The following is a 26,148-nucleotide window of genomic DNA, read 5'->3' as shown; positions in this document are numbered from 1 at the left end:
GCGAGATTGCGGTGAAGGGGTGAAGTCTAGGTAGCGGGATCGTACAATAGGGACCAGTCTATGCTATTAATATCAATCCGCCAATTATTATCATAATTACTTGGATTTACTTATACATTTGAATCTGAAAATACATCTATAATAAAAAAATAGTATAATTCATATACTGTTATCTTACTCTTCTATTTCAATGACTTTTATCAAAGCAAACGGTTTGACTTGTGTCCTAGTTTAATAAGTGGCGACTTGACAATCTGTTAGTGTAGCGGTGTCAATTACAGCGCCCTCTAGTGTCTTCCAGACAAAACGGTGCAAAGGAGAGCTGTGATTGGCTGAAGGACCATGTGCGCTGGAATTCGAACGCATTGCTGATCAACACGAAGTTCACGGAACTGTGAGATTTTTTAATTGGAAGTGAGGCGGGTTTTCACTGCAATTTTACACTGTCTTGAGCGACTGATTGATTATAATTCATCATCATGAAACCATCGTAAGTATGGGAGAATACAACTGAGTATGTATTGTTGAACTATTACGGGAAAATATGTAGAAAATACCCAAAAAAAGTTAGCGGAAAAAATGAGACCTTGGCGGATGCTCACTTGCCAATGCTCACTGCACTGCTGACTATACTCTGTCAATTTGTCTTTACTCATGTCATGACATGACTCACCTGCTGACTACTTTCACAGTTTCAGTGGGGTAGCAAGGTAATTTTTATCGGGGAGGGAGGGGGTTTAAAAACTTCGCAAAAAGGGCACTCGTCATGCTCGTACAACCTTGCTGAAATATAGACAGGTTTCTTTTCTCCAGACGCTTCGCCTCCGTAAAATAAAAAAAAGTGGGGGGGGGGGGGGGCGGGGCTGGTACCATCTTCGATGGGGGCGCTGTTCATATACCAGTCATGCACAATATCGGACAATCATGACAATAGATGGCTCTTTTCAGGGCAGCTCAATTGCCGGCGGTCGAGCGAAATTCCAAAAAGGGCACTCGTAATAGGCCTAAACATGCTAGCTAAAGGGGAGTAAAGGCCGCTGGTACAAAAAGGGCTTTTAAAAAAGGGCACCTGTTTAAAAAAAAGTGCGGAAAGAATGTTGCAACCAGACGCCACTTTTTTCTTCATGTATCATCTCAATGAAGGTCATTCATTGCAAAAATGATGATAAGACATGAATCTGGGACTGAGAAACATTTCCAATTTGATTTTGTTAGGAATAAGGAAATACTATGACTCTCCATAGACTTTGTACACAATCGCGGACATGGCGTCAGGTTGCAACATTTTTTTCAAAAAAGGCCTTATTTACAAAAAAGGAAACTCTTTACAAATATTGTGCTCCCCACCCCCAAATGATGGTGAAAAGTGCACTTGAATATAAAAAGGGCAGTCTTTACAAAATATTGGGGGGGGGGGGTAAAGGGGCTACACCTCTGCTTTCTGATGATTTCATCATACTTCATAGACTTCACTTGACTGTTCAATATCAATGCCACAATGTCAGGTTTATTCAATGAAGTCCATGTTGAATGCTAGATAAGATGTAATGATTGTCACTCATGAACATGAAGGCCCTACTGTAGGGCCTACATGTATACATCAGTACATGTACTAATGTAGATCTTTAATTGTAACTTTTTAGTGGTTGAAAGCAGAAGTGTTCAGTCATGCCGTAATTATAAAATAGTTAGATCAGGGCGGAGTGACGTCATCCGATAAAAACACCTATATTCACTTGCAGTTGCGCACCAGTTTTCATCAGTACTAGTACTACTACCATTCAGCACTCCAAACTCAAGAAACATTGAATTGATTTCCAAGAACATAGGTCTGGGAGCTACATACATGTACAATGTAGATAAGCTAATGTGAAAAATTCCCTTGTGTCGGCGCCCACCTAGCCATATAAATAACTCAGTTACAGCAGTCGACCGTCTGGTTCCCTGACCTGACTATAGTCAACATCAGGACCTTTGGCTCTTGGAACAAGACTTCTAGTCATCCAATTTCAAAAATTCAAAAAGTTTTCAATTTCTGAAAGCCAGCTTGACATCTTGAGAGTAAACCCATGTTCAATAAGAGCCAGAAGAAAACAAATCACCCACAGAGCTGACTGTAAATAACGCCCTGTTTCACACCCCGGTCAAAAAGAATTTATCATCGACTTCACTTTTGGCAATGCCTCTTCATTTCATGAACTGAAATGCTTCATGCACAAAATATAGTGTAGTGGTGGGAAAAGTTTATTTTCTACCAGAAAATATGGTTAAAAATATTGGGTCATCAGAATTAAGCGGTTGGAGAAGTCATTTGGAATGATACAAATATATATGTAGTCCAAAATGAATGAAGGGCCTACGATAACTTCACAATCGCCGTGCTAAGAAACAGTGGCTACAGTTTGCGCCACACAACATCCACTTTTTAGGCCTACATTCGGTAGCACAAATTCCTTGATGATGCCACAATGCAGTGCAACCACCAGTTGAAATGTACAGATCTGCCTCTGCCTGTGTTACAAACACTTGTAAGTTGTTGGTTGTATAGCCTTCACAAGCTGCTTACATTTCAACTTTGAAATCATGTTTACCAAAGTTATTAGCCAATTTACCCCTTTTGCCAGGTTACTGGTACAAAACCTGGAGGATCATCCTTGGACTGAATTTGATTACTAAATTTTCCATTTTCTTTGTGACCAGGCGGGGTAAGACCCCTAAGAAGACGCCACGCAAACCTCAGAATAAAGACCCAGTTGAGGTGAGTGGTTTGGATTTATGTCATGGAGGTAAAAATGGAAAAATTCAGGCAAATTCACAACTTTTGCGGGTTTTTTTTTGCTACTGACTGGTAATGTACAAATGTACCTTTTTAGAAATGTTGCACCCTGTCTTTACATGTTCACTTGTACAGGTCTATCAGTCATCTTCAAGAACCCTAACAGAACTCAACCCATGGGTGCAGTACCCCTAAACTGACAGTCTTTTACATTGGGTTGGCACACCTCCAGAATCAAATTCAGAAATATGTGTGTGCAGTTTCCCATATGGTGTTGGAATTTGCCAGGATGGGTATGGTTCCTCGTAAATTTTGCTAGGGAGTTAGGGTTAAAATCTTTATGTTAAGAAATCACTTTCAAATGTCTTTATTTGATAATAAACTGTAAAATGTTTTTAAAAAAAAATTAAACACTTAACATTTTATAAATCTACAAAAGTATATATTTTTTTACAGTAATTGAAGTATAAATGTGACTAAAATTTTACTTTCTTTTGCTTCGACACAATGCTCAGGTCTACTGTCGACTACGTCCAATCAGTGAGGATCTAGACATCTGTGTCACTGTTGTCAATAGCAACACCATTCAGTTGAAGCCACCAGAGGTAAGTCAATCGAGGAAGTTTCAACCCAGCCATAAATTACAATACATCCTCACTTCTTCTTTTTTAGAAAAAAAAAAAGAAAAAGAAAAAAAAAACGAAAAACAAAACAAATAACTGACACACGTTGAATTCTTTTCTCATTTGTGTTTGCAGAATTCAATTGCCGTCAAGAATGGAAATTACAAAGAGGTAAGATTTTCTTTCTTCAAAACTATTTTCATTACGGGTGTGTGAGCCAATAGCAGCCCCAAAGAAATTATGCCTTGTTTGTCGGTATCTAGCAATCTTATAATGTTGCTAAACTTTCTGAGTTTGAGCCAAAAAAGTCCACAATTAAACCAGTTTTTACAGAGTACATGTAACTGCACTGGCCATGTATTAAATGCACCACAGCGTTTTTTTATCTCTTTTGACATTTTAATATTTTTTTTTCTATTTGTACCCCCAGACACAGCATACCTTCAAGTTTGTCTTCCCCGAGCTCATATCCCAGAAGGCATTGTTTGACCACGTGGCACTACCCCTAGTGGACGACCTCATTCATGGAAAAAATGGTAAGGCCGACTCTATCAGAATGGCCTAGGCTGTAGATTTTTAATGTTTGAGCCTTAAATGTTTAAGAATTTGTATTAAATGTTTAAGAGCATTAAATGTTTACAAGTTTAGATTATCAGACAATAAGGTCTCTGCCTTTACTCTGATTTGATTTTGAATTGAAGTCTAGCTGTAAACGGGAAGTGTGGCCTAGTGGTTAGTGTTCCTGACTCGTGATCAGAGGGTCAGTGGTTCAAATCCTGCTGCTACCCATATGTTGTGTCCTTGGGCAAGCCACCTCACCACAATTTGTCACTCTCCACCTAGGAGTTTAAATGGGTACCATCATTAGCTGGAAAGTAACCTGCAATGGACTGGCATCCCAACCAGAGGGGAATAGAGATATCCTCAGTCGCTTTATGCCAAAGAAACTGGAGATGAACACGTGTCTGATGGCCCATATTCGCTTGTGTCAGACTTGACTAAATTCACTAATAGTGTTGGGGGAGAGGTATCAATGTGCCAACTTGACCTCAACTCTTAGCTGGTTTTTTTTTTTTTTTTTTTTTTAAATTTCAGCCCTGCTGTTCATGTACGGCATCACAAGCTCCGGCAAGACTCACACCATGCAAGGAACGCCAGGCGATGGCGGCATCCTTCCTAGGTGTCTAGATGTGCTCTTCAACAGCCTCGGAGACCTGCAGGCCAGGAAATACGTAAGTGCAATCCAAGGAGCGGGACCTAGTAAAATATTTTTGGAACGCCTGGAAAAGATCCAACCGGGAACACACGCTGTTCAATGAACTCAATGCTTCTGTAAACACTGAGAAACCTTTTTTGTATCTCTTTTTATCTTCTTTAGGTGTTCAAGCCGGACAGGGCTAACGGCTTTGATGTTCAGACAGAGGCTGACGCTATGATGGATAGACAAAAGAAGGAACTCCTAGCTCCACCCCCGACACCCAAGAGCACGCCCAAAACACCCAGAAGGTATGATCTGAAAGACCTCCACATGCTCTGCTTTACAACAGTACAGTAGAGTCTGTTACCAAGTTGGACTAGTAGGACTGAATAGATCTGGTGCTGTGCAATGTAAAAGAAATTCAGCTTAAGAAACTAGACATGTGGTCTGAATTCACAGGGGTTCGATCATGCATAGGCACAGGACAGACTTCACTGTATTCACAATTTGAAGTTAGTTCGGGTTTAACAATTTGCACTTTTGCTGAAATTAAACGTAAGCATGTATAGATCATGACACTTATAATGTCTTGCCCATTTGTTAACTACAGGCAAAATGGCCATCCAAGTATCTTTCTCTTTTCACTTTCCCGATAAGGTGCAACATTTTCAAAACAACCCATGTTTCAAGTTTCCATGCGCATTGTCTGTAAAAGGAGTTTGTTTTTTCCTACAACATGTGACCGCAACAAGCGATTTTGAAACGTTACGTGAGCTTGTTATAGGGCCTAATTATTTATTTCTGGTAATGAAACCAAGGATTCCTAGAAATAGCACTAGCTCATAAGCCTGTAGAAACCTGTAAAGAAAGACAATGCGGAAATATATGCCGTTTTAGAGGTGAGAGGAAAACCCAAAAGAATATTCTGGGGAAAACCCACGCAATCATGTATGGACTGAAAACCCAATTCACATGTGGACCAGGGCAGGAATCGAACCCGGGCCATAAGAGAGGTGGAAGGCGAGGAAAGAACCTACATTGTACTTGATTCCCTGTGATCTGATAATATATATGTTGCCCCACTCCCCTTACCCCTCTCTCCCTCCCCACCCCCCACCGCCCAACAGGAGACCACCCCAGAATGACATAGCAACGATGGTGAGGGTGCCGGACACCAATCGCATCGGCTCAGTGGACGAAGACAACAACTACAGCGTGTTTGTGTCATACATCGAGATCTACAACAACTACATCTATGACTTGCTGGAGGATACGCAGTCCGATGGCATAAACCAGAAGTAGGTAGCACAGTTCATGGGGGGGGGGGGAGATTTACTAAACTGATACAGTATTCATCTTTTTAATACATGAGGCGTTCATGCAAAATGAGACCGAACTGGGCAGAGGTCGTATTGAAGGTTTGCGGTTATTAGCAAAGAGAATAAAACTCTCCTTACAGAACTGTTTGTTGCACTTCAATCCAACATTCCGTTGAAAAGTTATGACTGCTTAAAGTTCGCATTTCATCGATATGTCTGAAAAGTAAAATATTGAGAACAAGGCCCTTTAAGGTTTCGACTCTTTTGCAGTTGTGAAAATGAGACATATTGTGTTTCCTCAAAAACACTTGTTTTCCACAATTTTTATGCGATTTCTTTAAAATATGTGTACTAGACATATCAAAGATGACAAATCTCAATCAATCTGAAGATCAAAACAAATCACCCCCATTCGGTGTTTTGTATTTTTTTCCACTATGGCCAGTGTAGAGGTCCATCTCATTTTGCCAAAATGCTTCACATACTACATGTACAAACAACTACTTGGACCCAATTTCATGGCGTAATTGTGCTAACACTTACGTACACTCATGGGGCTGCACACTCTTGCTTGTTAAGCAAATTACACCTGGAATTAGCGTTTTCTTTGTTATGCTTACTGTTATCTTCCCTGAGGAGTAGACAGAGGTTCTGTTTAATAGTGAACATTGTGTGCTTAGCAGCACCATGAAATTGGGACCTGCAACATTTGTCATCCTAATTGTTAACGGTGGATAGGATCTTTTAATAATAAATCTCAAGAACACTCTATGTCTGAAATACAAATCAAATCGCCCAAATCATAAATCAAGGCTTTGAAAATCTGCTCTCAGAGAAACTAAGTGTAAAGATCAATTCAATATAATCTGTCAATTTCTGGGAAAATTACTTGAGCACATTAAGTCATCCAACAATTTGTACAATATGTACATTTTGTTGCCAAAAAAAGCCTTGCATTTTACAAACATCTGCTGAACAGTTTTCACAATATCAGATCACAAACTTAATATTAACCATCTGATATAAATTCTTGGAAGATGAAATAGTCTTTTCAGTTGTTTTCATTGAGTATATTTCAAAGTAACGATACACCGACTCATCAAACCTCACCCCATGATGTTTGAACCAATGCGTGCACAAATGTGCGACATGCGTACACGTGCATATGACATGCGTGGCTGCATCATGCAATTTGGTATTGGAGAGGCACGTGCTTGCTGCGCATTTGCGCAGTGGGCAAGGGCTTAACGAATCGGTCTATTGTATTCCAGCTTGGGTAGGCGGTGTTCCGTTAGACGTTGGTATTGGTAGAAACTAACATCTCATTTAGTTATTTCCCGCCATTTTGTTTTCCTTTTTGTTCCGTTTTGTACCCCACAGGCAATGGCAGACGCCAAAGTCACGGGAAGATCTCAATGCCATGTATGTCACTCTCTCACCAAACGTTCACCGTCCGATCGTTTCAATTCACTACTAACAAAGTCACCCCTGCCACTCATATGTGATTGTTGTGCTTTTTTGTTTGGTATTAAGCATGCATATTTATGCATGTTACTTTCTCTCTTTTTTTAAATTTTTTTATTTATTTTTTTATTTACCCTGTATCAATAATATCTGACAACTGATAATTAATTCTTGCCATAACTGTCCGCAAGCCTGTTCGGTATGACGATGTTTCACGATATTTCGATTAGATTTTCATATCGGAAATCGTATCGATCTCATAAAAAAAAATCGGCACATCGTGAAATTCGATATGCCGAAAAATATCGCGATATTCTTTTGAAGTACCGCTTTTGTAACCAAAGTCCATCCCTTACAATTTCAAACCGCCGCTAAAGCGCTCCCATGAAAAACCGCAAACCACAAATTCACTGTTGCCGCATTGTATGTACCGCGAGGTCTTGCCTATTCAGGGGCGGAACCAACTGACTAACGTCACGTGTATTGGATTTTGCGTCCTCCACGCTACACGTAGTGCAGTACAAACAACACAATTTCACCCCACATACCAAGTGCCAAAATCGTAATCACGTGCGTGGAGTTAACAGAAGGGAAACAAAGTCTCCAACATTTCGCAAAGAAAATACAGTGCCTGTTTTGTTTTGACGGAAATGTGAAGTTGTACAGACAAAACACCACAAATACATGTGCTTGAATTGTAGATTACGACGTTGAGAAGTGAATGTTTCGTTTTGGCACGCGGCTAGAGGAGACCACGCCGGGCCCGCAAATTTTGTTTTTCCAGCAAAACAACATCCGCATACGCACGTTAAGCGCCCTCTACGATACTTTTATGATACGTGGGCACTATATATTTATTAGTTTTCCACTTTTGAAGCGAGCAATGTGACAGCTCAGTCGATAGTAAATTGTGTTTTATGCTGCGAGGTTGCGGGTTCGAATCACGATATTGCATATTATTTTTTTTATTATTATTTTCTAACCTGAGGCTTGGGAGGATTTTATTAAAAAGGGAAATAAAGCCCGAATTTCATATATTTATATTTTTGATTTTCTTGTCATGTTTTTAGAAAAGTATAGTCCAAAACGCCATAGCGTATTGCGCGTATATGCGGATGTCGTACGCGTTTGGGAGAGAAAAAAAAATCGCCGCTGGGCTGGGCCGACTTCGCGCAGGCGAACTAGATGATCAAATTTTCCTGCACGTATTTTCCTGACTCGTTCCTTCTCTTCCGTGGTTGTGCTTGGGCACTTACACTTGCTTAGTGCCAAAACTGTCCCAAACTTATGAAATCTGTTCATATTTTCAGCAACAAAAAACATCGAAAACCAATTGTTCAGTCGTGCCTTGTATTTCGTTCACAGAACAGAAAATGCGTCACAAGAAATTGGACTGATCCATTAATTTTTGTAAAGGGGTGCTTCACCCTCATTTTGGAGTTAACATCGTTTTTCGAAAAAAATCTTTAGAAAAAAAAATATTTTGTTAGTTTGTAACAATGAAGAACATTTTCTGAACCAGGAAATATTTCGGACTCCATTAAAAAAAATATTATTTGTAATTCTGAAAAGATGGAAATACTGGTAAATTGTTTTCAATGAAGCACACCCTTGCCACAATGGTGTGGGCTGTACTATGAGTGCACGTGGGGATCATGTCAATGCGGCGTGCAATTGCGTGCTAGTGCTTCGTTCTTTCCTCGATATGGATTTCTATTTGCACATTTTTATCCAACATTTCAAGGTAATTTTGTTTTCGATGTTTGAATGTGGAATTTGTTTTCTACCTAAATTGGCAAAGTAAATGAGACTCTAGTCAAATAAAATTGATGATTTTGTTCAGGACATATTGGGTCTTTTTCGCGGCACTGGATCGTGACTTCGGTTGTGTTTTTTTTATTTTTTTAAATTTTTTTTATTCCCTTGTTCCATGAATGGAAAAATGACGTCATCACGATAATATCGCGATATCCGATATTTTTTCACGATTTGCCGATTTAAAAATAAATGGATATCGAACAGGCTTAACTGTCCGCTTTCATTGTGACAGTTGTTTTGTTTTGTTTTTGTGGTTTTTTTTGTGTGTTTTTTTTAAGCTTTGCTGAGTGTGTCGGCTATTGTAACATTTGTGAATGGTAATTTGTCTCTGCCTAAGCAATGCAGCATGTGCAGTTTTTTACACAATACCTGAAGTTGGACTCTTGCAAATCTTATATCTCTATCAAGCCCATTTTTTCTGTTACCTTGCAAAATTTACGATTTTCGTTGTTGTTTTTTCCTTTTACTGCTAGCTGATTCTAACAGAAAGAAACGTTGGTGGTTTTTTTTTTTTGTATGATGTCTCATTCAAAAGTGATTAACTTTTAGAATTCTTGAAAAATAGCAATTGAAAAAAAAAAATCAAATTTTCGAGGTGAAATTTAAAAATAGCACGGGGACGCATCTTTAACTGGAGAGTGAAATGCTGTGTTTTGATGCATGAATTCACAAGAGCTGAAACTTTTCAAGTTACCTTAACATCTGCCGCAAAAATTTCCCATCATGAAAGCCAGGCAAGATAAACCCTTCCTCCAAACTCCTCCTGCCAAAGAAAGGTTGCGAATTGTAATCAATGTTTGTGATGCGATCAAGCTAAATGAGTTGTTTGTCCAAAAAAAATGTATTACAAATTTAAAAAGAGCACAATCTCAGCATAACTGCTGTGAAAACCGCATGCTGATACCATCTTTACTTCAAAAATTATGGAAGTCGGAACACCAAGAGATGTGATGAAGTGATGTGATGAAGTGGCCCTATTTTGGCCTGTATCTCCAAATGAAAATTCCCAACAAACGACTCATGTAGCTTGATCGCATCACAGTTGTGTCCGTATGCTTTGAACTTAGCACTGTTGTATCATCACTGGAAAATTGCTGAGCCATTTTAATTTCATATGCCGATTATTGTTCCTTATTCATCTTGACCTGCTTTTCTTGTCCACACCAGACCCTTGCAATCCAAGACACTACGCGAGGACAGTAACCACAACATGTACGTTGCCAACTGCACGGAAATAGAAACCAAGAACACGGAAGAAGCCTATGGGATCTTCATGAAAGGTAGCAACATAAGTGGCCTCACAAAGTAGGACAATGAATTGGGGGGGGGGGGGGGGTTGCAGGGAAGATTTTAATATATTTATTATTATTATAATTAATCATTTCTGGAAATGAAACCAAGGATTCCTCAAAAGCGCCCTAGGCACTGTTGCTCACAAGCCTGAAGAAACCTGTGGAGAGAAGACAATGAGAAGAAATTACAGTTTTAGAGGTGGGAGGAAAAGCCTAGAAGAATATTCTGGGGAAAACCCACGGAATCAGGCAGGGACTGAAAACCCAATCCACATATTGGCCCAGGCGGGACTCGAACCCGGGTCACAGCAGTGGAAGTCGTGGAAAGTACCGCTACGCCAACCTGACTCCCCGTGTGATCATGACTTTTAAATGTGTTAGCATTCAATTCTGTTCCCATCCAACCAAGCTTATTTCTTTTAATCTTTTTGTCCTTAGTTTAGCAACTGTGTGTTACTCCCACTGGGAGTTTAAAAATTGATTACAAAACGCCATGTTCTGTTTGTGCACAGAGTCCGTGCACTAATTTGTGACTAAATATTGATTGTCGTAAGGTCTCACAAGATGATAACTCTACATATGTGCCCAATAATAAGACTAGTTGCCTTCACTACACAGGTCAAAGACGAAGGAAGGTGGCTCACACTCAGCTGAATACAGAGTCAAGTCGTAGTCACAGTGTCTTCAATATCAGGCTGGTCCAGGCTCCGCTGGACCCAGTAGGGGAAGAAGTCCTGCAGGTACACATGATTTATGATGAAACGGTGTTGTAGTTGATCCAATCTCAAGTACGTCACAAGTACGTCAGAAGTCCATCACAAGTCCAATCACAAGTCCGTCACTGGTCAATCACAAGTCTAATCATAAGTGTGTTCACAAGTCCAATCACAAGTCCATTACAAGTCCAATCACAAGTCGATCACTGGTCAATCACAAGTCCATTACAAGTCCAATCACAAGTCTATCACAAGTCCAATCACAAGTCATCACAAGTCATCACAAGTCAATCACAAGTCAATCAAAATTCATCCAAGTCAACTCACAATCTATTCAAATGAACCGTTACAAAGGACTATTCATCCCATGTAACTTGTAACCTGACTTGTGTTTACTACAAGGACATATATTAAGTTTTCATGGACTTCAGATGGATTTGACTACAACACTGTTCTTTCTACATTCATGTAAAAAAAAAACCAATGCGCTTCTCTGAAAATTTACTCGACCCTGTTCAATTTCCAAAAGTAACTTTGTTCTAAGACATATATTTTGTCTACAAGTAAAAGTACGTGTCTGATAGGATATTAAACGTATGCAAAAGCCCACCAGACAATTAAAATCAGGTTCTTTACCTGAATATACCGAGAAACAAAATTTGAATGCGGGGAAGAATAGTTTCACAAGTGCGAGAACAAGAAATTTGCCACGGGTAGAATTATCAGTACAGGTGTGTTCTTTGTACGAGTACAGTTACGTTCTCAGGAGTACGTTGGGTACGAGTAAAACAAAATGTAATTGAGTACGAGTAAGCGTACGAGTTCTACAACACTGAAATGATTAGTCCTTGAGTTTTGTTTTTGTCTTTCTCTTTTGGATGGTCAGGATAAGGACCAGGTATGTGTGGCCCAGCTCTCCCTGGTGGATCTGGCCGGCAGTGAGCGGACGGGACGTACCCAGAACTCTGGTGATAGGCTGAGGGAGGCGGGAAACATCAACGCATCACTCATGACCCTCAGGACTTGCATTGAAGTACTGAGAGAGAATCAGATGAATAACTTCAATAAGGTTCGTAAAAAAAAACCAACAGATTCTTAGATAGAAATTCAACGATGTTTACCATCTTAAGTGTCCCAAATCAAATCTGCCTTTTAAGATCTGCATTTACATTCATTGATAGAATCATGATTTGGCTAGTGCAGTCAGGTTTGTAAAAAAAAAAAAATTAAAATATAAAAATTCATCCGTTCCCTCCAAGTGGTTCTGAGATTGACACTACTTTATATGTAATAATGTCCCATTTTATGACACAAAAATCTGCCCTTCAAAGAATGTCTTGAAACATGTTATCATTCTCTTGGCTTGAGGAGAACACACTTGACCATGTTGGCACAGCGATATGTAAAAAATAACGTTGGTAACAGATATGTCAGAAAAGTGAGAAAGCATGACGTGTCAACTCCAGCGAGATCCTTCTCCAAAGCGAAAGTAGAGCTATACAATTTGATGGGGTTCATAATTTTGAATTTTGTCATTTCATTTTTTGTTTTGATCTCAGATCGTCCCGTATCGGGACTCCAAAGTGACCCACATATTCAAGAACTACTTTGACGGTGAGGGTAAAGTGCGCATGGTGGTTTGTGTCAACCCACAGAGTGCTGACTATGATGAAACCACGGTAAGATTGTGACACTCAACTAATATCTTCCATATTGCTGTAACTGTATTCAGATTTTCTTTTATGTGCCTGTTTAACTCTTGCAGTAATCGGAAAACTGACTCTGTATTTCGTGATTCGAATGAAAAAGTTGTGAGTTGAACCTTTAGAAAATCTAATTGTGTCAAAATTATTCAGTTCACTTTGATATGTTTTTTTTTCCTTTCAGCATGTGATGCGCTTTGCTGAGGTGACCCAAGAGGTACAAGTTGCCCGACCTACGGCTGTCAAATTTGATATCGGCTTGACTCCAGGAAGGAGAAGAGGTATGTGGGTAATTGGTTGTGGGTTGGAGTCCCTAGGGCTGTGCATCGGAACCGGGTACCCGAGTACCCAAACCTGATGTCAGGAACCGGTTCCAGATTATGGGATCGGGTACCCGTAACCAACTTTACAAATTACTTGTTGACATCTCAGACAATCAAACAGAATCCTTTTGAATGCCAATTGTGGGGGATTTACAAAATGAATAACAGGCTACATAGGAAAACAAAACATATTTCACATTTATGGCGCTCGCGAAAGTAGCAGTTTACCCCGTAAAGCTATAAGACTCACTGTACGGTGTATGTATCTTGCTGTATTGATGTATGGATGTAGTAGTATTATCGTGTGGACCTTTATGAACAATCTGATAAGCAACTTCCGAGATATGAATTTTGGGGTTGGGTTTCTTTAACGGGTATCCTTGTTATTTTTTCAATAGGGTACAGGGTTCCCATACTACCCGTACATGCACACTCCTACAAGTTTCACCAGAACTTGAGAAGTTTATTCTCTCTGAAGGCGTTGAGAAATTCAGCACTGATAATCATTGAATCAAGGGCAAAAATTAGTCATTGAAATATCCAAGTAAAGTTTGCAGAATGTGTTCGTCGGTTATTTTTATGTTCTGTTTCAAATCTGTTTTCTTTCTGTCTTAAATGACAATATGAAATATCAGCGTGTGAGTATTGGCAAACAAGTGTGACAATTTTTAACATTTTTGGCATCGTTTAAATAAGCTCAGAAACTTTATCCATGTGTGATGTCAAAACCCAGGATTTAAAACTACCGACAGTCATTGCTTTCTTGTCTGTGTTATCAACCAACATGTGTGTAATTTTTCCACGACAGCCAACCTGATATACAAGAAGATGTTGGAAGACGGTGCTGAGCTGGAGGACCTTCCCATGGAGACACCAGTCATTATCAATCTTGGCCCGGCCTTCCCTTGCCTAGAGGTAAGATATAGAATCTCAGACTGGAGATCTGGGGCCAAAGTCATGGAGCTGCGAAGAACACACATTTATTAAGCTCAGAAAAACAGGTCACCTGTCCGAATGTTATGTGACGTATGTTGTGTGTGACTTTTTCTCAGCTGCTTTTGTGCCTCGGGCCGAATGTCTACGAGCTGATCAGCAGAAAATATTATTTCTGTAATGGGCTCAGTGCACAAGTACAGCGTCAATGGTAACACTGAAGACACCTGACACTTGCGCAATGATGCTATGTCTCATTCAGAGTAAAATTACAATGTAGTTGTACGTACTTGGCACTTAATGCGCAAACCAGTACGTGCACGCTGTGTGTCCCATCCACTGGGTACATGTATGGCTTTGCGATAGAGGGCGGACACACAAAGGGAGAACAAAAGATCCTTTCAGTCTTCGAGCGTTGGGTCTTCTGTTGAAAACTGTCCTCGATCATAAGGTTATGTGCTTAGTCTACGGGAGAGTGTTATATTACAGGGACAATGGAAAACATAAAGCATTGTCCTCAGGCGTATAGAAATTCACGACTGTGTGCTCTCGAAAGTGGTCAAAAAGCACCCTCTCTTGTTTGAAAGCTACAATTTTGGCCAAATCTCGCTGGGCCCCTGTCAATGTTGTCTCTCATTGCGCAGTGTGTGCTCTATCAGCAGGAGAGAACAACATTGACCAGGGGAGTGGGGGACCGTGGGAGGCTAAGGTTATTTCCAAGTGTCCCAATCATTTTGGCCGGGATTGTAGGTAATGTTGAATTAAGTGAACCAAGTTTTTGTAATTTTATTTGTTTGGTGTTAAAGATCAATGACCCCAACGAAGACACCACCCTGCAGAACCTGATTGCTTTCCTGGCTGAGAGAGAGAGGCGAAGACACACCTTGCAGGAAGAGCTCACCCGCAAGCGTAAGTCAACGTTTGTATGGTGTACACTGCATTACAACGTAGAATAATCTTTTGACTACAATTTGAAGCTGAAACTGATTTCGCACCACCCTTTCGCATTTGTACGCTTTCTTAGACACTTTCTTGTTAAGAACCTTACAGGCAAGTCACTGAAGAACAAATCCCACGATTAAAAAGTGTCCTCGGTACATAAGGCCACACATCACTCTTGCCACCAAGGCTTTTCCATCAAACCTCAGCGAACAATGGGAATAATGGTTACACCGCTATGTTCCGACACCCCTTTGTTCCAACACCTCTATGTTCCGACTGCACATATTCCTATTCCTAACCCTAACCGGGAGGAACACAATCTTATGCACGGGTTGTCAGAACATAGAGCAGTCACCGGAATGATAGCACCAAAATCCAGAGATAAATTTAAGAAATGCTTAGGATCTGTGGATTGGTGAGGCTATTCCAATTCTTAACTTTGTTTCTGTCTTTGGGATATTTTTTGGATATAATCTGAAACTAAAGAGAAACCTCCAACGTATTCTCATTTATGATTGGCCTTTTTCTACCAATAGAGGGCGCCTTCCGGGCTCATCTGATGGAGATGGAGCGTGAGATGGAAACGCTCAAACAGCAGAACGACGAACTGAACATGAAGCTGTCGTCCAAAGACAAGAACGTTCAGCGCTTTGAGAAACGCATCAAAACCCTAGAGCAAGAGAACGGGATGCTGCAGAGGACGCATACAGCTTACGAGTACTCCAAGAGGGAGCTGGAAACGGAGGTAAAGAGCAAAACTCGTCCCTGTCAATTATTACCCCTGATGGATCAACGTATAATCCTTCCTGGAACCATGTTAGAGGGGTAGTTAAGTTGTATTGATTCTAGCCTGCGGTAAACTGATACAGAGAGATGTGCAAAGTGATAACACTTAGCAAATGTATTTGTCATTCCCCCCAAATAATTTGCTTATGCACCAAAATGTGAGTCTAACATTTCTTAAGCTACTGGTACTTTTGAGATATATGCTCTTAAACAAATCGTGTACATCAGAAGTCAAGAAGAACTGTCAACATTTTCACCTACATAAAGTCCATATTCCTAAAGACTGAGTCTCATACTGAGTGGCGTCAAGATGAATAGCTGGTTATGGCTTTTGGAATGCACTTGAAAAACTTATCAGTGAAAAAAAATGTCTTTAAGATTCATTCATAAAATTGTTTTTGAAAATGAGCGTCATCTCCAAAGGATGCTGACATTTTGTATTTTGTTCAATTATCAGTTTTGTCTGATTGTCTCTGCCTTACATTGTAGCTCATTGAGGAGAAGACGAAGATCAAGAAACAGAAGCACGAGCAAGAGCGTCTGAGGCAGGCGCTGAAGGGCGTGGCCGGCAGCGAGAAGATGAAGTGGGAGAAGGAATGCGTGAGTTGACTCGTAAATCAGTCGGTTGAAGTTATGACAAGAAGGATGCACACATGATTTGTTGTTAAAGGTAGCGTCCATCCTTTGTATTTTGTACATTATGTTCGTTTACAGCAACAAAAGTGCTTAAAATCGAAAGAAGAAGGGTGCTGAACAACTAACCTGACGAAGTTTCAGCTCAGTGAATGCTGTATATTCCGAAAAACCAATATTCTAGGATCTTGATTTCAAATCAAAAGTTGCCGAGTCATGTTTTGAATTGGGCCTGAATTCAGCGTCCGGTACATGTTCTCACTGAGCCGATTGCAGCCCCGCAATGTCGCGCACTGAACTGACGAATTATAGCAACAGCGCTAGTGTGCGTCTCGCCGAATAATTTAGACGCATCGTTTGAAAGGCCTTAATTCTTTCATTGATTTCTTCAGAGTGACAGCTTGCCAGAAAGACTAATTTCACATGGAGTGTAGTCCCATTACTGTCTTTAAACCAAGTAGGCTTATCTGCAATAATTTTAGGATAGCTGCAATACTTTTAGGATAGCTGCAAATGATGGACTTTACCTTTAAAGTTGTGTACTTCAATATGGCTTTGCCCTGTATACTGAATCCTGTCCAAGAACTTACGAGCTTTACTAGTGCAGACGTGTAAACTAATCAGCCACAGAGCTAGGAGGGATTAGCTGGCTAGTTTGAATCTGGCATAGCAGCGGGTACCACAATTGATGTTTTGCTTAGTCGGTGTTTTGTTCAGTCACCCTGCCTCGAGTCAGTTGACAAGCCTCTCAGATAAACTGTAACAAATGCATCCTTTTGTCATTGTTCGTCCACTGGTCCTTGCAATTTATTAGATTAATAACCTAAATCTGGGGTGCAAGAGTAGTCCATAAGACTTCCCATCTCCGTACCCGGTTACAGGAGAAGCGTGTCCGCGCAACCCAGATGGAGATGCAGACCAAGATCTGGGTCAAGGACGAGAAACTCCGCCAGCTGAAACAGATCGTCTGCGCCCGGCAGGAACGGGAGGACAAAGCCCGCAAGGCCAAGGCGGACCTGAACCGCACCCGGTCACCGCCACCCAAGATGACCCAGCCACCGGTCAAGCTGCGACACCGCCGGTCAAGGTCGACGTCCAATGCCTGGATTGACCACAAGCCAGCAACAACGCTTGATACTGGTAAGTGTAATGATGTGGTGTCGATGTAATGGCCAGAAGATTACACAATTGAGTACATGAAAGCAAGAAGGTAACTGCAGGGATGAGATTGTCAATTTTTTTGAAAAATCTGAAACTTGAATGAAAGGTCTGAAAGATGAATTTCTTTCTATACTGATAATTTCTTTCTCTCAGATTCAAAGAGTCTGATTTCAGACAAAGGTCTTAAATATCTCATGCCTGTATTTGACATCAAAATGCAATTCATAAGGCCCATTCATAAGGCGCGTCGCCGTAGCCATGTGCGTCGGCTAAATGAAAAAGTTTTTTTTTTCCCAATGTAAGATGATGTCTCGAAACCGCGAAACTCACTGGTTTGACTGGAATCCTGCTGCTGCACAATTTTAGCGTGTTTTAGATGGGGTTAGAGTATAAGCTTTGTGTGGCCTCTCTGGACTCCCATATATTTGCACTAAATTTAGTCGGGCACCATTTGCAGTCATCAGCCGACATTTGAAGGGGAAAAAAAGCCATGTCGCCGCACCACTTTTGGGGCAAGCTCTATACCAGAAACCAGCGACTTTTTTTTGTTGGCCTAACCCAAAGATATTTGCTTTGGGGTTAATATTGGTCTGGGAAAGGCCCAGCCCAATTCCTTCAACAAAAACCTAGATGTCTTACAGCTTTTAATCTCCATCATGGCAAATTATATTATAATATGTGATTTAAATTTTCAAAATGTCTTTGTAATATTGGAGCACATTTCCCAGGACAAGCTCGGCCATTTAAATTCAATGTTTTGAAAATGTTCTCCTTGGAGACATAAATTTCTGGAACGAATGATTCATGAGTGTGTCTGATTATAGCACTTGACGTGCATTCAGTATTCTGTTTTCTTTTCTTTTCAAACAGAAGTGAAAAGGCAAATATTTTGTTTGTTTATTTTTTTGACAGGACAATCACATCTCACAGTCCTCTGGACTCGGAACTGTATCGTACATGTCTGTTTGTGTGTGTGTGTCTGTGTTTGAGCAGATCATGTTTAGCCGTTTTATTCAACGTAGAGATTGTCTTCCATGGTGTTGTGAAAAACGTGTTGAGTTTTGTTTGGTGTTTTCTGTTGTGCATTTCCAGTTTGAGAAACTTTGTTGCGATGTAAAAGCAGCATTCTGTAGATAATGCCATGTACACTTCTTGCGTGTATAAAGAACTACGTATAATATGGACACAATTAAAGGGAAGATACAACATTTGCAATCGTCACAAAACGAAATGATCAAATCGTCAAGAAATACCTTACTGGATTGTTAGGGAATGACAGTCTAAAGCATCCTGTAAAATCGTGGCTCCTCGTGTGCTGACATTTTCAAGAAAAAATTGTATTTTTTCCAACGCTGGTCGGCCGACCAGCTTTGGAGATTACTGGCTTTTTTTCAAAAACTGCTCCTTATTTTTCATAATTAGTTATTCCATGTTTTCTTTGCAATTGAGTACACACCTGTGAAGGATGTACAAGCCCGCTAGACTGATTCTCTGACCTTACAATTCCCCCAAAGTCTATAAATTGCTCTGTTTTATTTTAAGTGGGGTCAGGAAACCAGACTACAAGAACATGATTGGTTTTCTTGGTTTTTCCAGCATCTACAAGCCCAACGTAAAACAAGGCTTTTCAACAATATTTGTTATAACATACTAATCCTCCAAATCCATTTATTTCTGAAAGTTGCAGCAAAAGCAAATGTTGTACATTCCCTTTAACGAGCCACAGGAAGACATGTATAAGGTTTTGTTGTGTAAACTTGTAGAAAAAAACTCTCAAGAGTAAAAAACGTGTCCATACCAATAAATTTCCTTCGTAGCCTCCTATTCTTCAATGTTTTTCTACAAATCTTTGAATAACAGACATCTCAGCTGCTGTGATGTTATAACCATGGAAACTGTTTTTATTTTTTTCTGTGCCGTACGTGTGTTTGTGTTTGTTTCAGTTAAATAGGACATGCACCCAATAACTATGAGTACATTGCTCTTTTCCAAACCCGAAGAGTCAGTTATCCAAAAACATTTTGAAACAAACAATTGTCAATATTTCTTGTTCGGGTTTTTGTAATTGTTTTCGGATTTTTGGAACGAAAACTTTCCCTTAAGTTTTAAGATGTGTTTGTTCAACCATTTTATAGCTCCAGAAGTTTGTTCTGTGTTCTGACATTTGGAATCTTACTTTGAGCAGAGACGGTGCTGCAGCCGGCCGGTCTGAAGAAGAAACACACTGTTGCCGTGCCGACCGTCAAAGACTTGAAGGGAACGGAGAACTACATGCTGACACATCAGGAGGAAGACTCCAAGGGGGAACTGGAGACCAAGCTGTACAAGGTAACCATGACAACATGCACTTATGTTGTGGCTCACTCTGATTGGCTCAAGCCTCATTCACAATCACAACTTCAGGCTGTCCATTTTTGAATACTTTAGTATTCGATTTTTCGAAACTGCGTTTGACCGAATATTCAAATATATGAAACTCACGTGCCAGCTGCAACTGCATGCCACACCTGTCAAAAGTTGCACACAAAGTGAATCGGTTAAAATATGCGCGCGGCAATCGATGTTATGGGCTACATATTGCAGTAACAACTAATCATCAATGGCTTTAACCTGCTAAAAGCATGGGAACAGTGAACCACTGTCGACAAAAAAGTTAATGTTGACAAAAAGTGGAATCTCACAAACCGCAGCAACTTTACGATTAAGCAAAGTTTTCTCTCAGCAGCGCTCCATGAAATTTGGCCCGAAAACTTCAGGAATTTCCAGTTCTGTGACTTCTCTTTTCTTCCTCCCAAAGGCTGAAGTTCTCCAGACCCGCGGTGGTGGCAGAGCGGTACAGTTCACCGACATTGAGAGACTGAAGACAGAGAGACCGGCCTCTACCAGCCCCAAGGATCGCAAACGGGCCGCAGAGGAAGAGCTGGACAGTGGAGAATGGACGGACATCGAAACAAGAGTGAGTCCAAGGAATTGTTTAAATCCCAGAAAAAAATTGAGGAGAACATTTTCCCAAAAGGAGTCATTTTATCTGATAGAAACTCTGCATTACTTAGGGAATCTTACTGCGAAACTTCATCAACCAGTTCTTGTCTGAGCAGGACCGATTATGAAACAAGAATGCCGAGATATTGCTGACAGTCATACAATCAGATAAAGTTTCTCCAGGATTATTTTTGAGTCAGCTCCTTGTGTAACTTCCTTAGCCTTCTGAGTGTTCATACTTAAAGTTGTTGTGGCATTTTGCCAGTTTTAGTAGGGCGAGGGGCACTAGTCAAAAAGTATATGTTCTTCAGTTAACTTTAGAGAAAACTGACTAGGGTGTCTTCGAGCAATTAATGGTTTAAGAAGAAACCATGGAGTGCGGCCTAACTTTTCATCTGAACTATCTCGCCCTGTATTGAGGCTGTATCTCCCAGTTTGTCAATGGCTTGAACTTATTATTATTTATTTATCTTCTTTTTTTTTTTAGTGTGCCGTTGGTTACGAGGGACGACCAGGCAATGCGGATCCTGCTGCCGTCCACATTGTCCCTAGCAAGTAAGTAGATTGGAAATTCACGGAGGGTACTTAGAAAGTGGTCCTTCATATACCTGTAAAAGGTTTAATCCAACCCCCCTATGTTATTTGGGCTAGAATAGAAACCCTGCTAAACGCATCACTTGTCAAATTGACAAGCCTGCTCAGAAGAGCAAGATCCATCAGGTCAAAAGTCCCATGGCCACACTGCCTCAGAGTCTGTGGTTACCAACTGCAGCAGGATACAACTGTGGCATTGTTCAATGGGATTTAAATTCCAGCTCTCATTGTTTCAGAATTGACCCTTTATGCACTGGCACTGGCTCAGTGCAGCAAAGTCCCACAGATGTTTACACCTGATGCACTGTGTTGCGTCTGCCAGGGTTAGGGTTAATTCTTGTACAACACACTGACATTGTTAAATTTACAACTTCATCTTAAAAAACCTGATTCTGACTGATTCTGACTGATTTCAAATTTCATTTTCTCGCAGGAAAATGAAGAAGTGAGGTGCAGCTGTGGTGACTTGAGTGCGTTAGTTGATGTGGACTTCAAATCATGACGATGCAATTAGATCGGACAGTATTGTGCTGGCCTAGTATCAAACGCTTTTGCAAATACAAAAAAACAAACCATGTTGTGTAAATAGTGAAAAATAGGCTTTGCTTGGCCATAGTTCTTGCACAGTTAATGTAAGTGGTTCAATTTGCGAGAGGATGACGTAACGACATATTTGTAAGGGAACGCTGAGCATGTTTAGAGTTTGGGTGGGTTTAAGTCAATGTGAGTGATGAAACCGGTACCTGGTATGCTAGGATTTAAGTATGAAGACACACGCAGTAACGGTAAGTTGAGGTGCGTGGTACCAACTGACCCATTTGATTTCGCACCTTTTCTCTAAAACTACAAACTGCACAAATCTGCTCAACTGCATTCCAAAACAAAAAATTAATTTGTTCAAAGTGAAACTCTTCAAAAAAAAATACCATTAAAAAAGTCATGTGATATTAATTTGAACTGGTTCTGGGCTTAAAATGGTAACAAAAAAATTGCTCAAGGCTCACCTATGTTTGTAAAAATTCTGTTTACAAATGTGGTAACAGGAATATGGTCTTACTGAATTCGGGTAACTTTTTTTTTTTTTAGTATTAGCCAAGTGTCATACCTGCACTGTGTATTCAAGTTTGAATATTTCGAAAGATGCAATCCAAAAATGGTATTTTGTTTCTCCGGAACATTTGGTGCAAGCATTCATTTCACAATTTTTGCCGCTTTCATTTTTAGTATTACTCATTTTAGTCTTTGTGAACAAGTTAGTGAGTGCAAATCCTTTGGGTGCAAAATATAGGGACGAAACCCTTTAGCAGTGCAACTTTTGCATTTTTTCTATTAACTTTTAAGAAATAGGGCTCACAAATTTAAAAAAACAACAAACTACAAGAATCATGCCAGCGCATAGTGTGAATGTAAATAGATGTCAATATGTAATATTGGTGATTGTCTGATTTGATTTGAAAGTTAATGTGTTATTATCATGGATTAATTTTAAAAAAAAAATCTGTTGCGCTTTTCATAAAATTGAACATTTTGGGAGTTAAATTGTAATCAGGCAACGACTTTATTGCAAGAGGAAAACACAGTATTACACCGTTTCCGGTCTTTTTCTGTGGGTCATTGTGCAACATTTTATTCCTTCCAGCACACTCTCTGAGAATCTCCTGTTTTTCCATTTAACCAACTTTATAACTCCTCACAAATATTTAAGCACAATGTCTGGAACACTGACTTCTTTGCCTACTTATGTATATTTATGACTTGAACTCCCTCATAATTACAAAAACACCAGGAACGTGTCCTTTTTGGGGGGCTGAATACAGCATACCTGGACCAATCCATATCAGAAGGTTGCCGATAATGAACTAGTCACGTGTCATATGAACGGTTTACTTCTTAACTGCAAGTTTTCAGAGCACCAGCAGTCAAACAATAAAACTGCCAAAGTTCAATGTGTAATAACGTTTTCCTTCAAAGTGTTCTAAACCTTTTCTTCAAGGTCTTTGCTACTATTTTTTTCACCAAGATAACAGTAAATTTGGCAAACCGGACGAACTGCAATTTACTACTCGGCCTAAAGTGCATAGCAATAGACAGTAAGCCAGGGTTTTTATGTAGCGCATTAGATGTCATGTATAAACGAATTTGGGCAAATTGTAAATATCAAACCAACCTGCATGTGTACGAGATGTTTTGTGTGTCATTGTGTCATTAAAACTTTAAAGAAAACCTTCTGTGTCCATGTTTATTACATTTTCCTGTTTCTTTGGAATCATATTATTGGCTCCCATTTTGTGCGCAAGCCTTGCGACGTGCAGTGGCGCACCCAGGATTTGGGGGGGGGGGGGGGGGGGGGCTCACAATTTTTTGTTTCAGTTTTTTTTTTAGAAGTTTGACTTTTTTTTCAAAAAAATGTTGCTAATGCACATGTCTTTGCAATGTCTTGTTCAGGACAAGCGGGCGCGTGTTTTCAGTGTGCATACGGTACCAAGGTGACTAGATGAAAATCGCAAAATTCTGCCGGATGCATTTCAAAGTTCTAGATCAAACAAAAATCTGCTAAATCACCCAGAATTACACGAAACTCATTACAGACACTTAGACTCACATATAGATGTTATACAATTTTCTTTAAAAAGGATAATATAAAATTTAAAATAATAAAAATAAAAGATATAAAATTTCCTTAAAAAAAAAAATATTCGGTCTCTGGTCAGACCAAAGTTCCGGAATTGACGCGGCGATGCGGTTTTTTTTTTTTTTTTTTTTTTTTTTTTTTTTTCTTCAAGCTTGGATTGTACAGACAAGGTGGGGTACTATTTTGCTTTTTTGGTGTCCTCATGTACATTGGTGTCCTCCATAATTTGCCTTGGTGCTTTCGATCATTTGCCTTGGTACAATTTCCAATTCCTTGGTGCTCTTTGGTAAAACAAATTGAAGAGGTGCGGAAATAGAGGGCGCTGTTGGAGCTACCGCGGAACATTTTGGGGAAAAAAAGATCGACGCGCATGATTAAAATCGACGCGCGCGCTGACCAGAGACCGACTTATTTTTTTTGTTGGCCTAATATCTTTTTTTATTATTATTGGCGCGTATCTAGCATAGCTGCCATGCCTATTTTACTTTACTGTGTAGTCGTACACGTCAGGCAATCTCAACGCTACTACGCTAGGACTCCAAGGGCGGATCCAGAACACAATTTTTGGGGGGGCCAAAAAATTTTTTTTGACCCCCCAAAAAGTGGGTCGAAAAAATTACGGCGTGGGGTTCGGGGCCCGCTTAAGGGCCCCGAAAATTTTTTGGATTCTAGATGCTCTGTGGTGCGATCTGAGGCAATTTCTGACTACTTTAACCAATGTTTTTTTTTGAGGAAAAGATGGTGTTGTACTCATTGCCTGCCTTTATTGCGATGTCACATAAAAAAAAAAAAAATTGGTCTCGTTTTGGGGGGGGGGGGGGGGCATGGCCCCCTTTGGCCCCCCCCCCCTGGATCCGCCCTTGTAGGACTCTGGCCTGCCTATCCCGAGCTATTCAGGTTCTGGTTTTTGTCCAAACCTTCTGTCAAATCTAGCCTAAAATCGGCTAAAACGTCACCCTGCAATGTACCAATGTACAGCATTTTTCGTCTGCTCATTTTTTTAAACAGACTCCTTCGTCCAATCAAATTGGCTAGATGACGTGAAGACGTTACCTACACTTCTTCTGACCAATGAGAGACAGACAGGTAACGCGTGCTACGTCACGGATACTTCCTTGAATGTAATGCTCATTTTTTTTAACAGACTCCTTCGTCCAATCAAATTGGCTAGATTGACGTGAAGACGTTACCTACACTACTTCTGGCCAATGAGAGACAGACAGGTAGGCCTAACGCGTGCTACGTCACGGATACTTCCTTGAATGTAATGCTCATTTTTTTCAACAGACTCCTTCGTCCAATCACATTGGCTAGATTGACGTGAAGACGTTACCTACACTACTTCTGACCAATGAGAGACAGACAGGTCACGCGTGCTACGTCACGGATACTTCCTCGAATGTCCTCCCGTCTAAAAAAAAGAAAAGAAAATAGGGCATTTTTTCCCCGAAATTGATGCTAATCCAACTGGGAATGAAGATGATTCCTTCATATTTGTTCCTTTCCTTTAATCAACAATTTCCATTCACGATGACATTTTTGGCATTATGTTAAGATAGGTCTAAGTGGAGAAAATTAGTATGCGGAGAGATACACACTGAGTACTTCGACCCAAAGCAGCGCAATTTGCGCAAAGACCCCGGTACGGAGCAACAGCCAGCGATATAAAAAATGACACTTTTCACCTCCATATCATTACGCCATGGAAAATTACCGAGAACGGGTCAATGGACACTGGGAGGCAGCTCGCAATGTCTTTCCGCTATTTTTGGTCCGTCACCAGAAAAATTGCCTCAAATTTCACAAGCAAAACTTGAGACTTCACCCTCCGAGTCTGCCGTCCAGCTTCAAGCCCTCAACGCGGAAACTTATACATCATACCCTGGAGTCGTCATGGGCGCAAAAAACATCAAATTTTGACGCTTGTAGTCTTGCAATTCGACCAGAAAACCAGCCTCATGTACAGGGTCACGGCAGCATTTCGACGCAGACATGTAGCGTCGTCGTCACCCATACTGAAAAACTGACTTGAACTTTACTGTAGGCCTACAGAACTTGTCATAACTTTTGTTATACAGAACTGAACTGGACTTCGCAACTGCATTCCTTTGAATGCTCACTTTGTGCTGAACTGAACTGAATTGGACACGTGGAATTTTTGTGAACTCATAATTTTGTCTAATGATCTGAATGACGTTTTTGGAAAATACTGAAGTCAAGCTTTTGGAGTTCGTCGGGGTAAGTCCAACTTTA

The 26,148-nt window shown here is 40.3% G+C and overlaps 1 protein-coding gene across 2 annotated transcripts; it reads left to right on the top strand.

Annotated features, from left to right (window-relative positions):
* Nucleotides 1–301: 301 nt before the first annotated feature.
* LOC119729715 (kinesin-like protein KIF23) lies at nt 302–23,486 on the top strand. 2 transcript variants are annotated; one of them, XM_038202411.1, is made up of 23 exons: nt 302–490; nt 2,701–2,758; nt 3,292–3,381; nt 3,535–3,570; nt 3,830–3,935; nt 4,495–4,631; nt 4,778–4,905; nt 5,725–5,895; nt 7,297–7,338; nt 10,366–10,478; nt 11,109–11,230; nt 12,093–12,275; nt 12,766–12,885; nt 13,094–13,190; nt 14,041–14,147; nt 14,972–15,074; nt 15,644–15,852; nt 16,383–16,493; nt 17,408–17,666; nt 19,873–20,015; nt 20,485–20,643; nt 21,157–21,224; nt 21,697–23,486. In XM_038202411.1, exons 1-23 carry the CDS (start codon nt 480–482, stop codon nt 21,710–21,712), a joined length of 2,589 nt encoding a protein of 862 aa, XP_038058339.1. In that variant the 5' UTR covers nt 302–479; the 3' UTR covers nt 21,713–23,486. The 2 variants fall into 2 exon arrangements, with proteins under 2 accessions (XP_038058339.1, XP_038058340.1); XM_038202412.1 differs by lacking the exon at nt 7,297–7,338.
* Nucleotides 23,487–26,148: the final 2,662 nt, after the last annotated feature.

Source organism: Patiria miniata, unplaced genomic scaffold (genome assembly GCF_015706575.1).
Source record: "Patiria miniata isolate m_02_andy unplaced genomic scaffold, ASM1570657v1 HiC_scaffold_21, whole genome shotgun sequence".
Taxonomy (NCBI): Eukaryota; Metazoa; Echinodermata; class Asteroidea; order Valvatida; family Asterinidae; genus Patiria; species Patiria miniata.
This window is presented reverse-complemented; position numbering and strand designations above follow the sequence as displayed.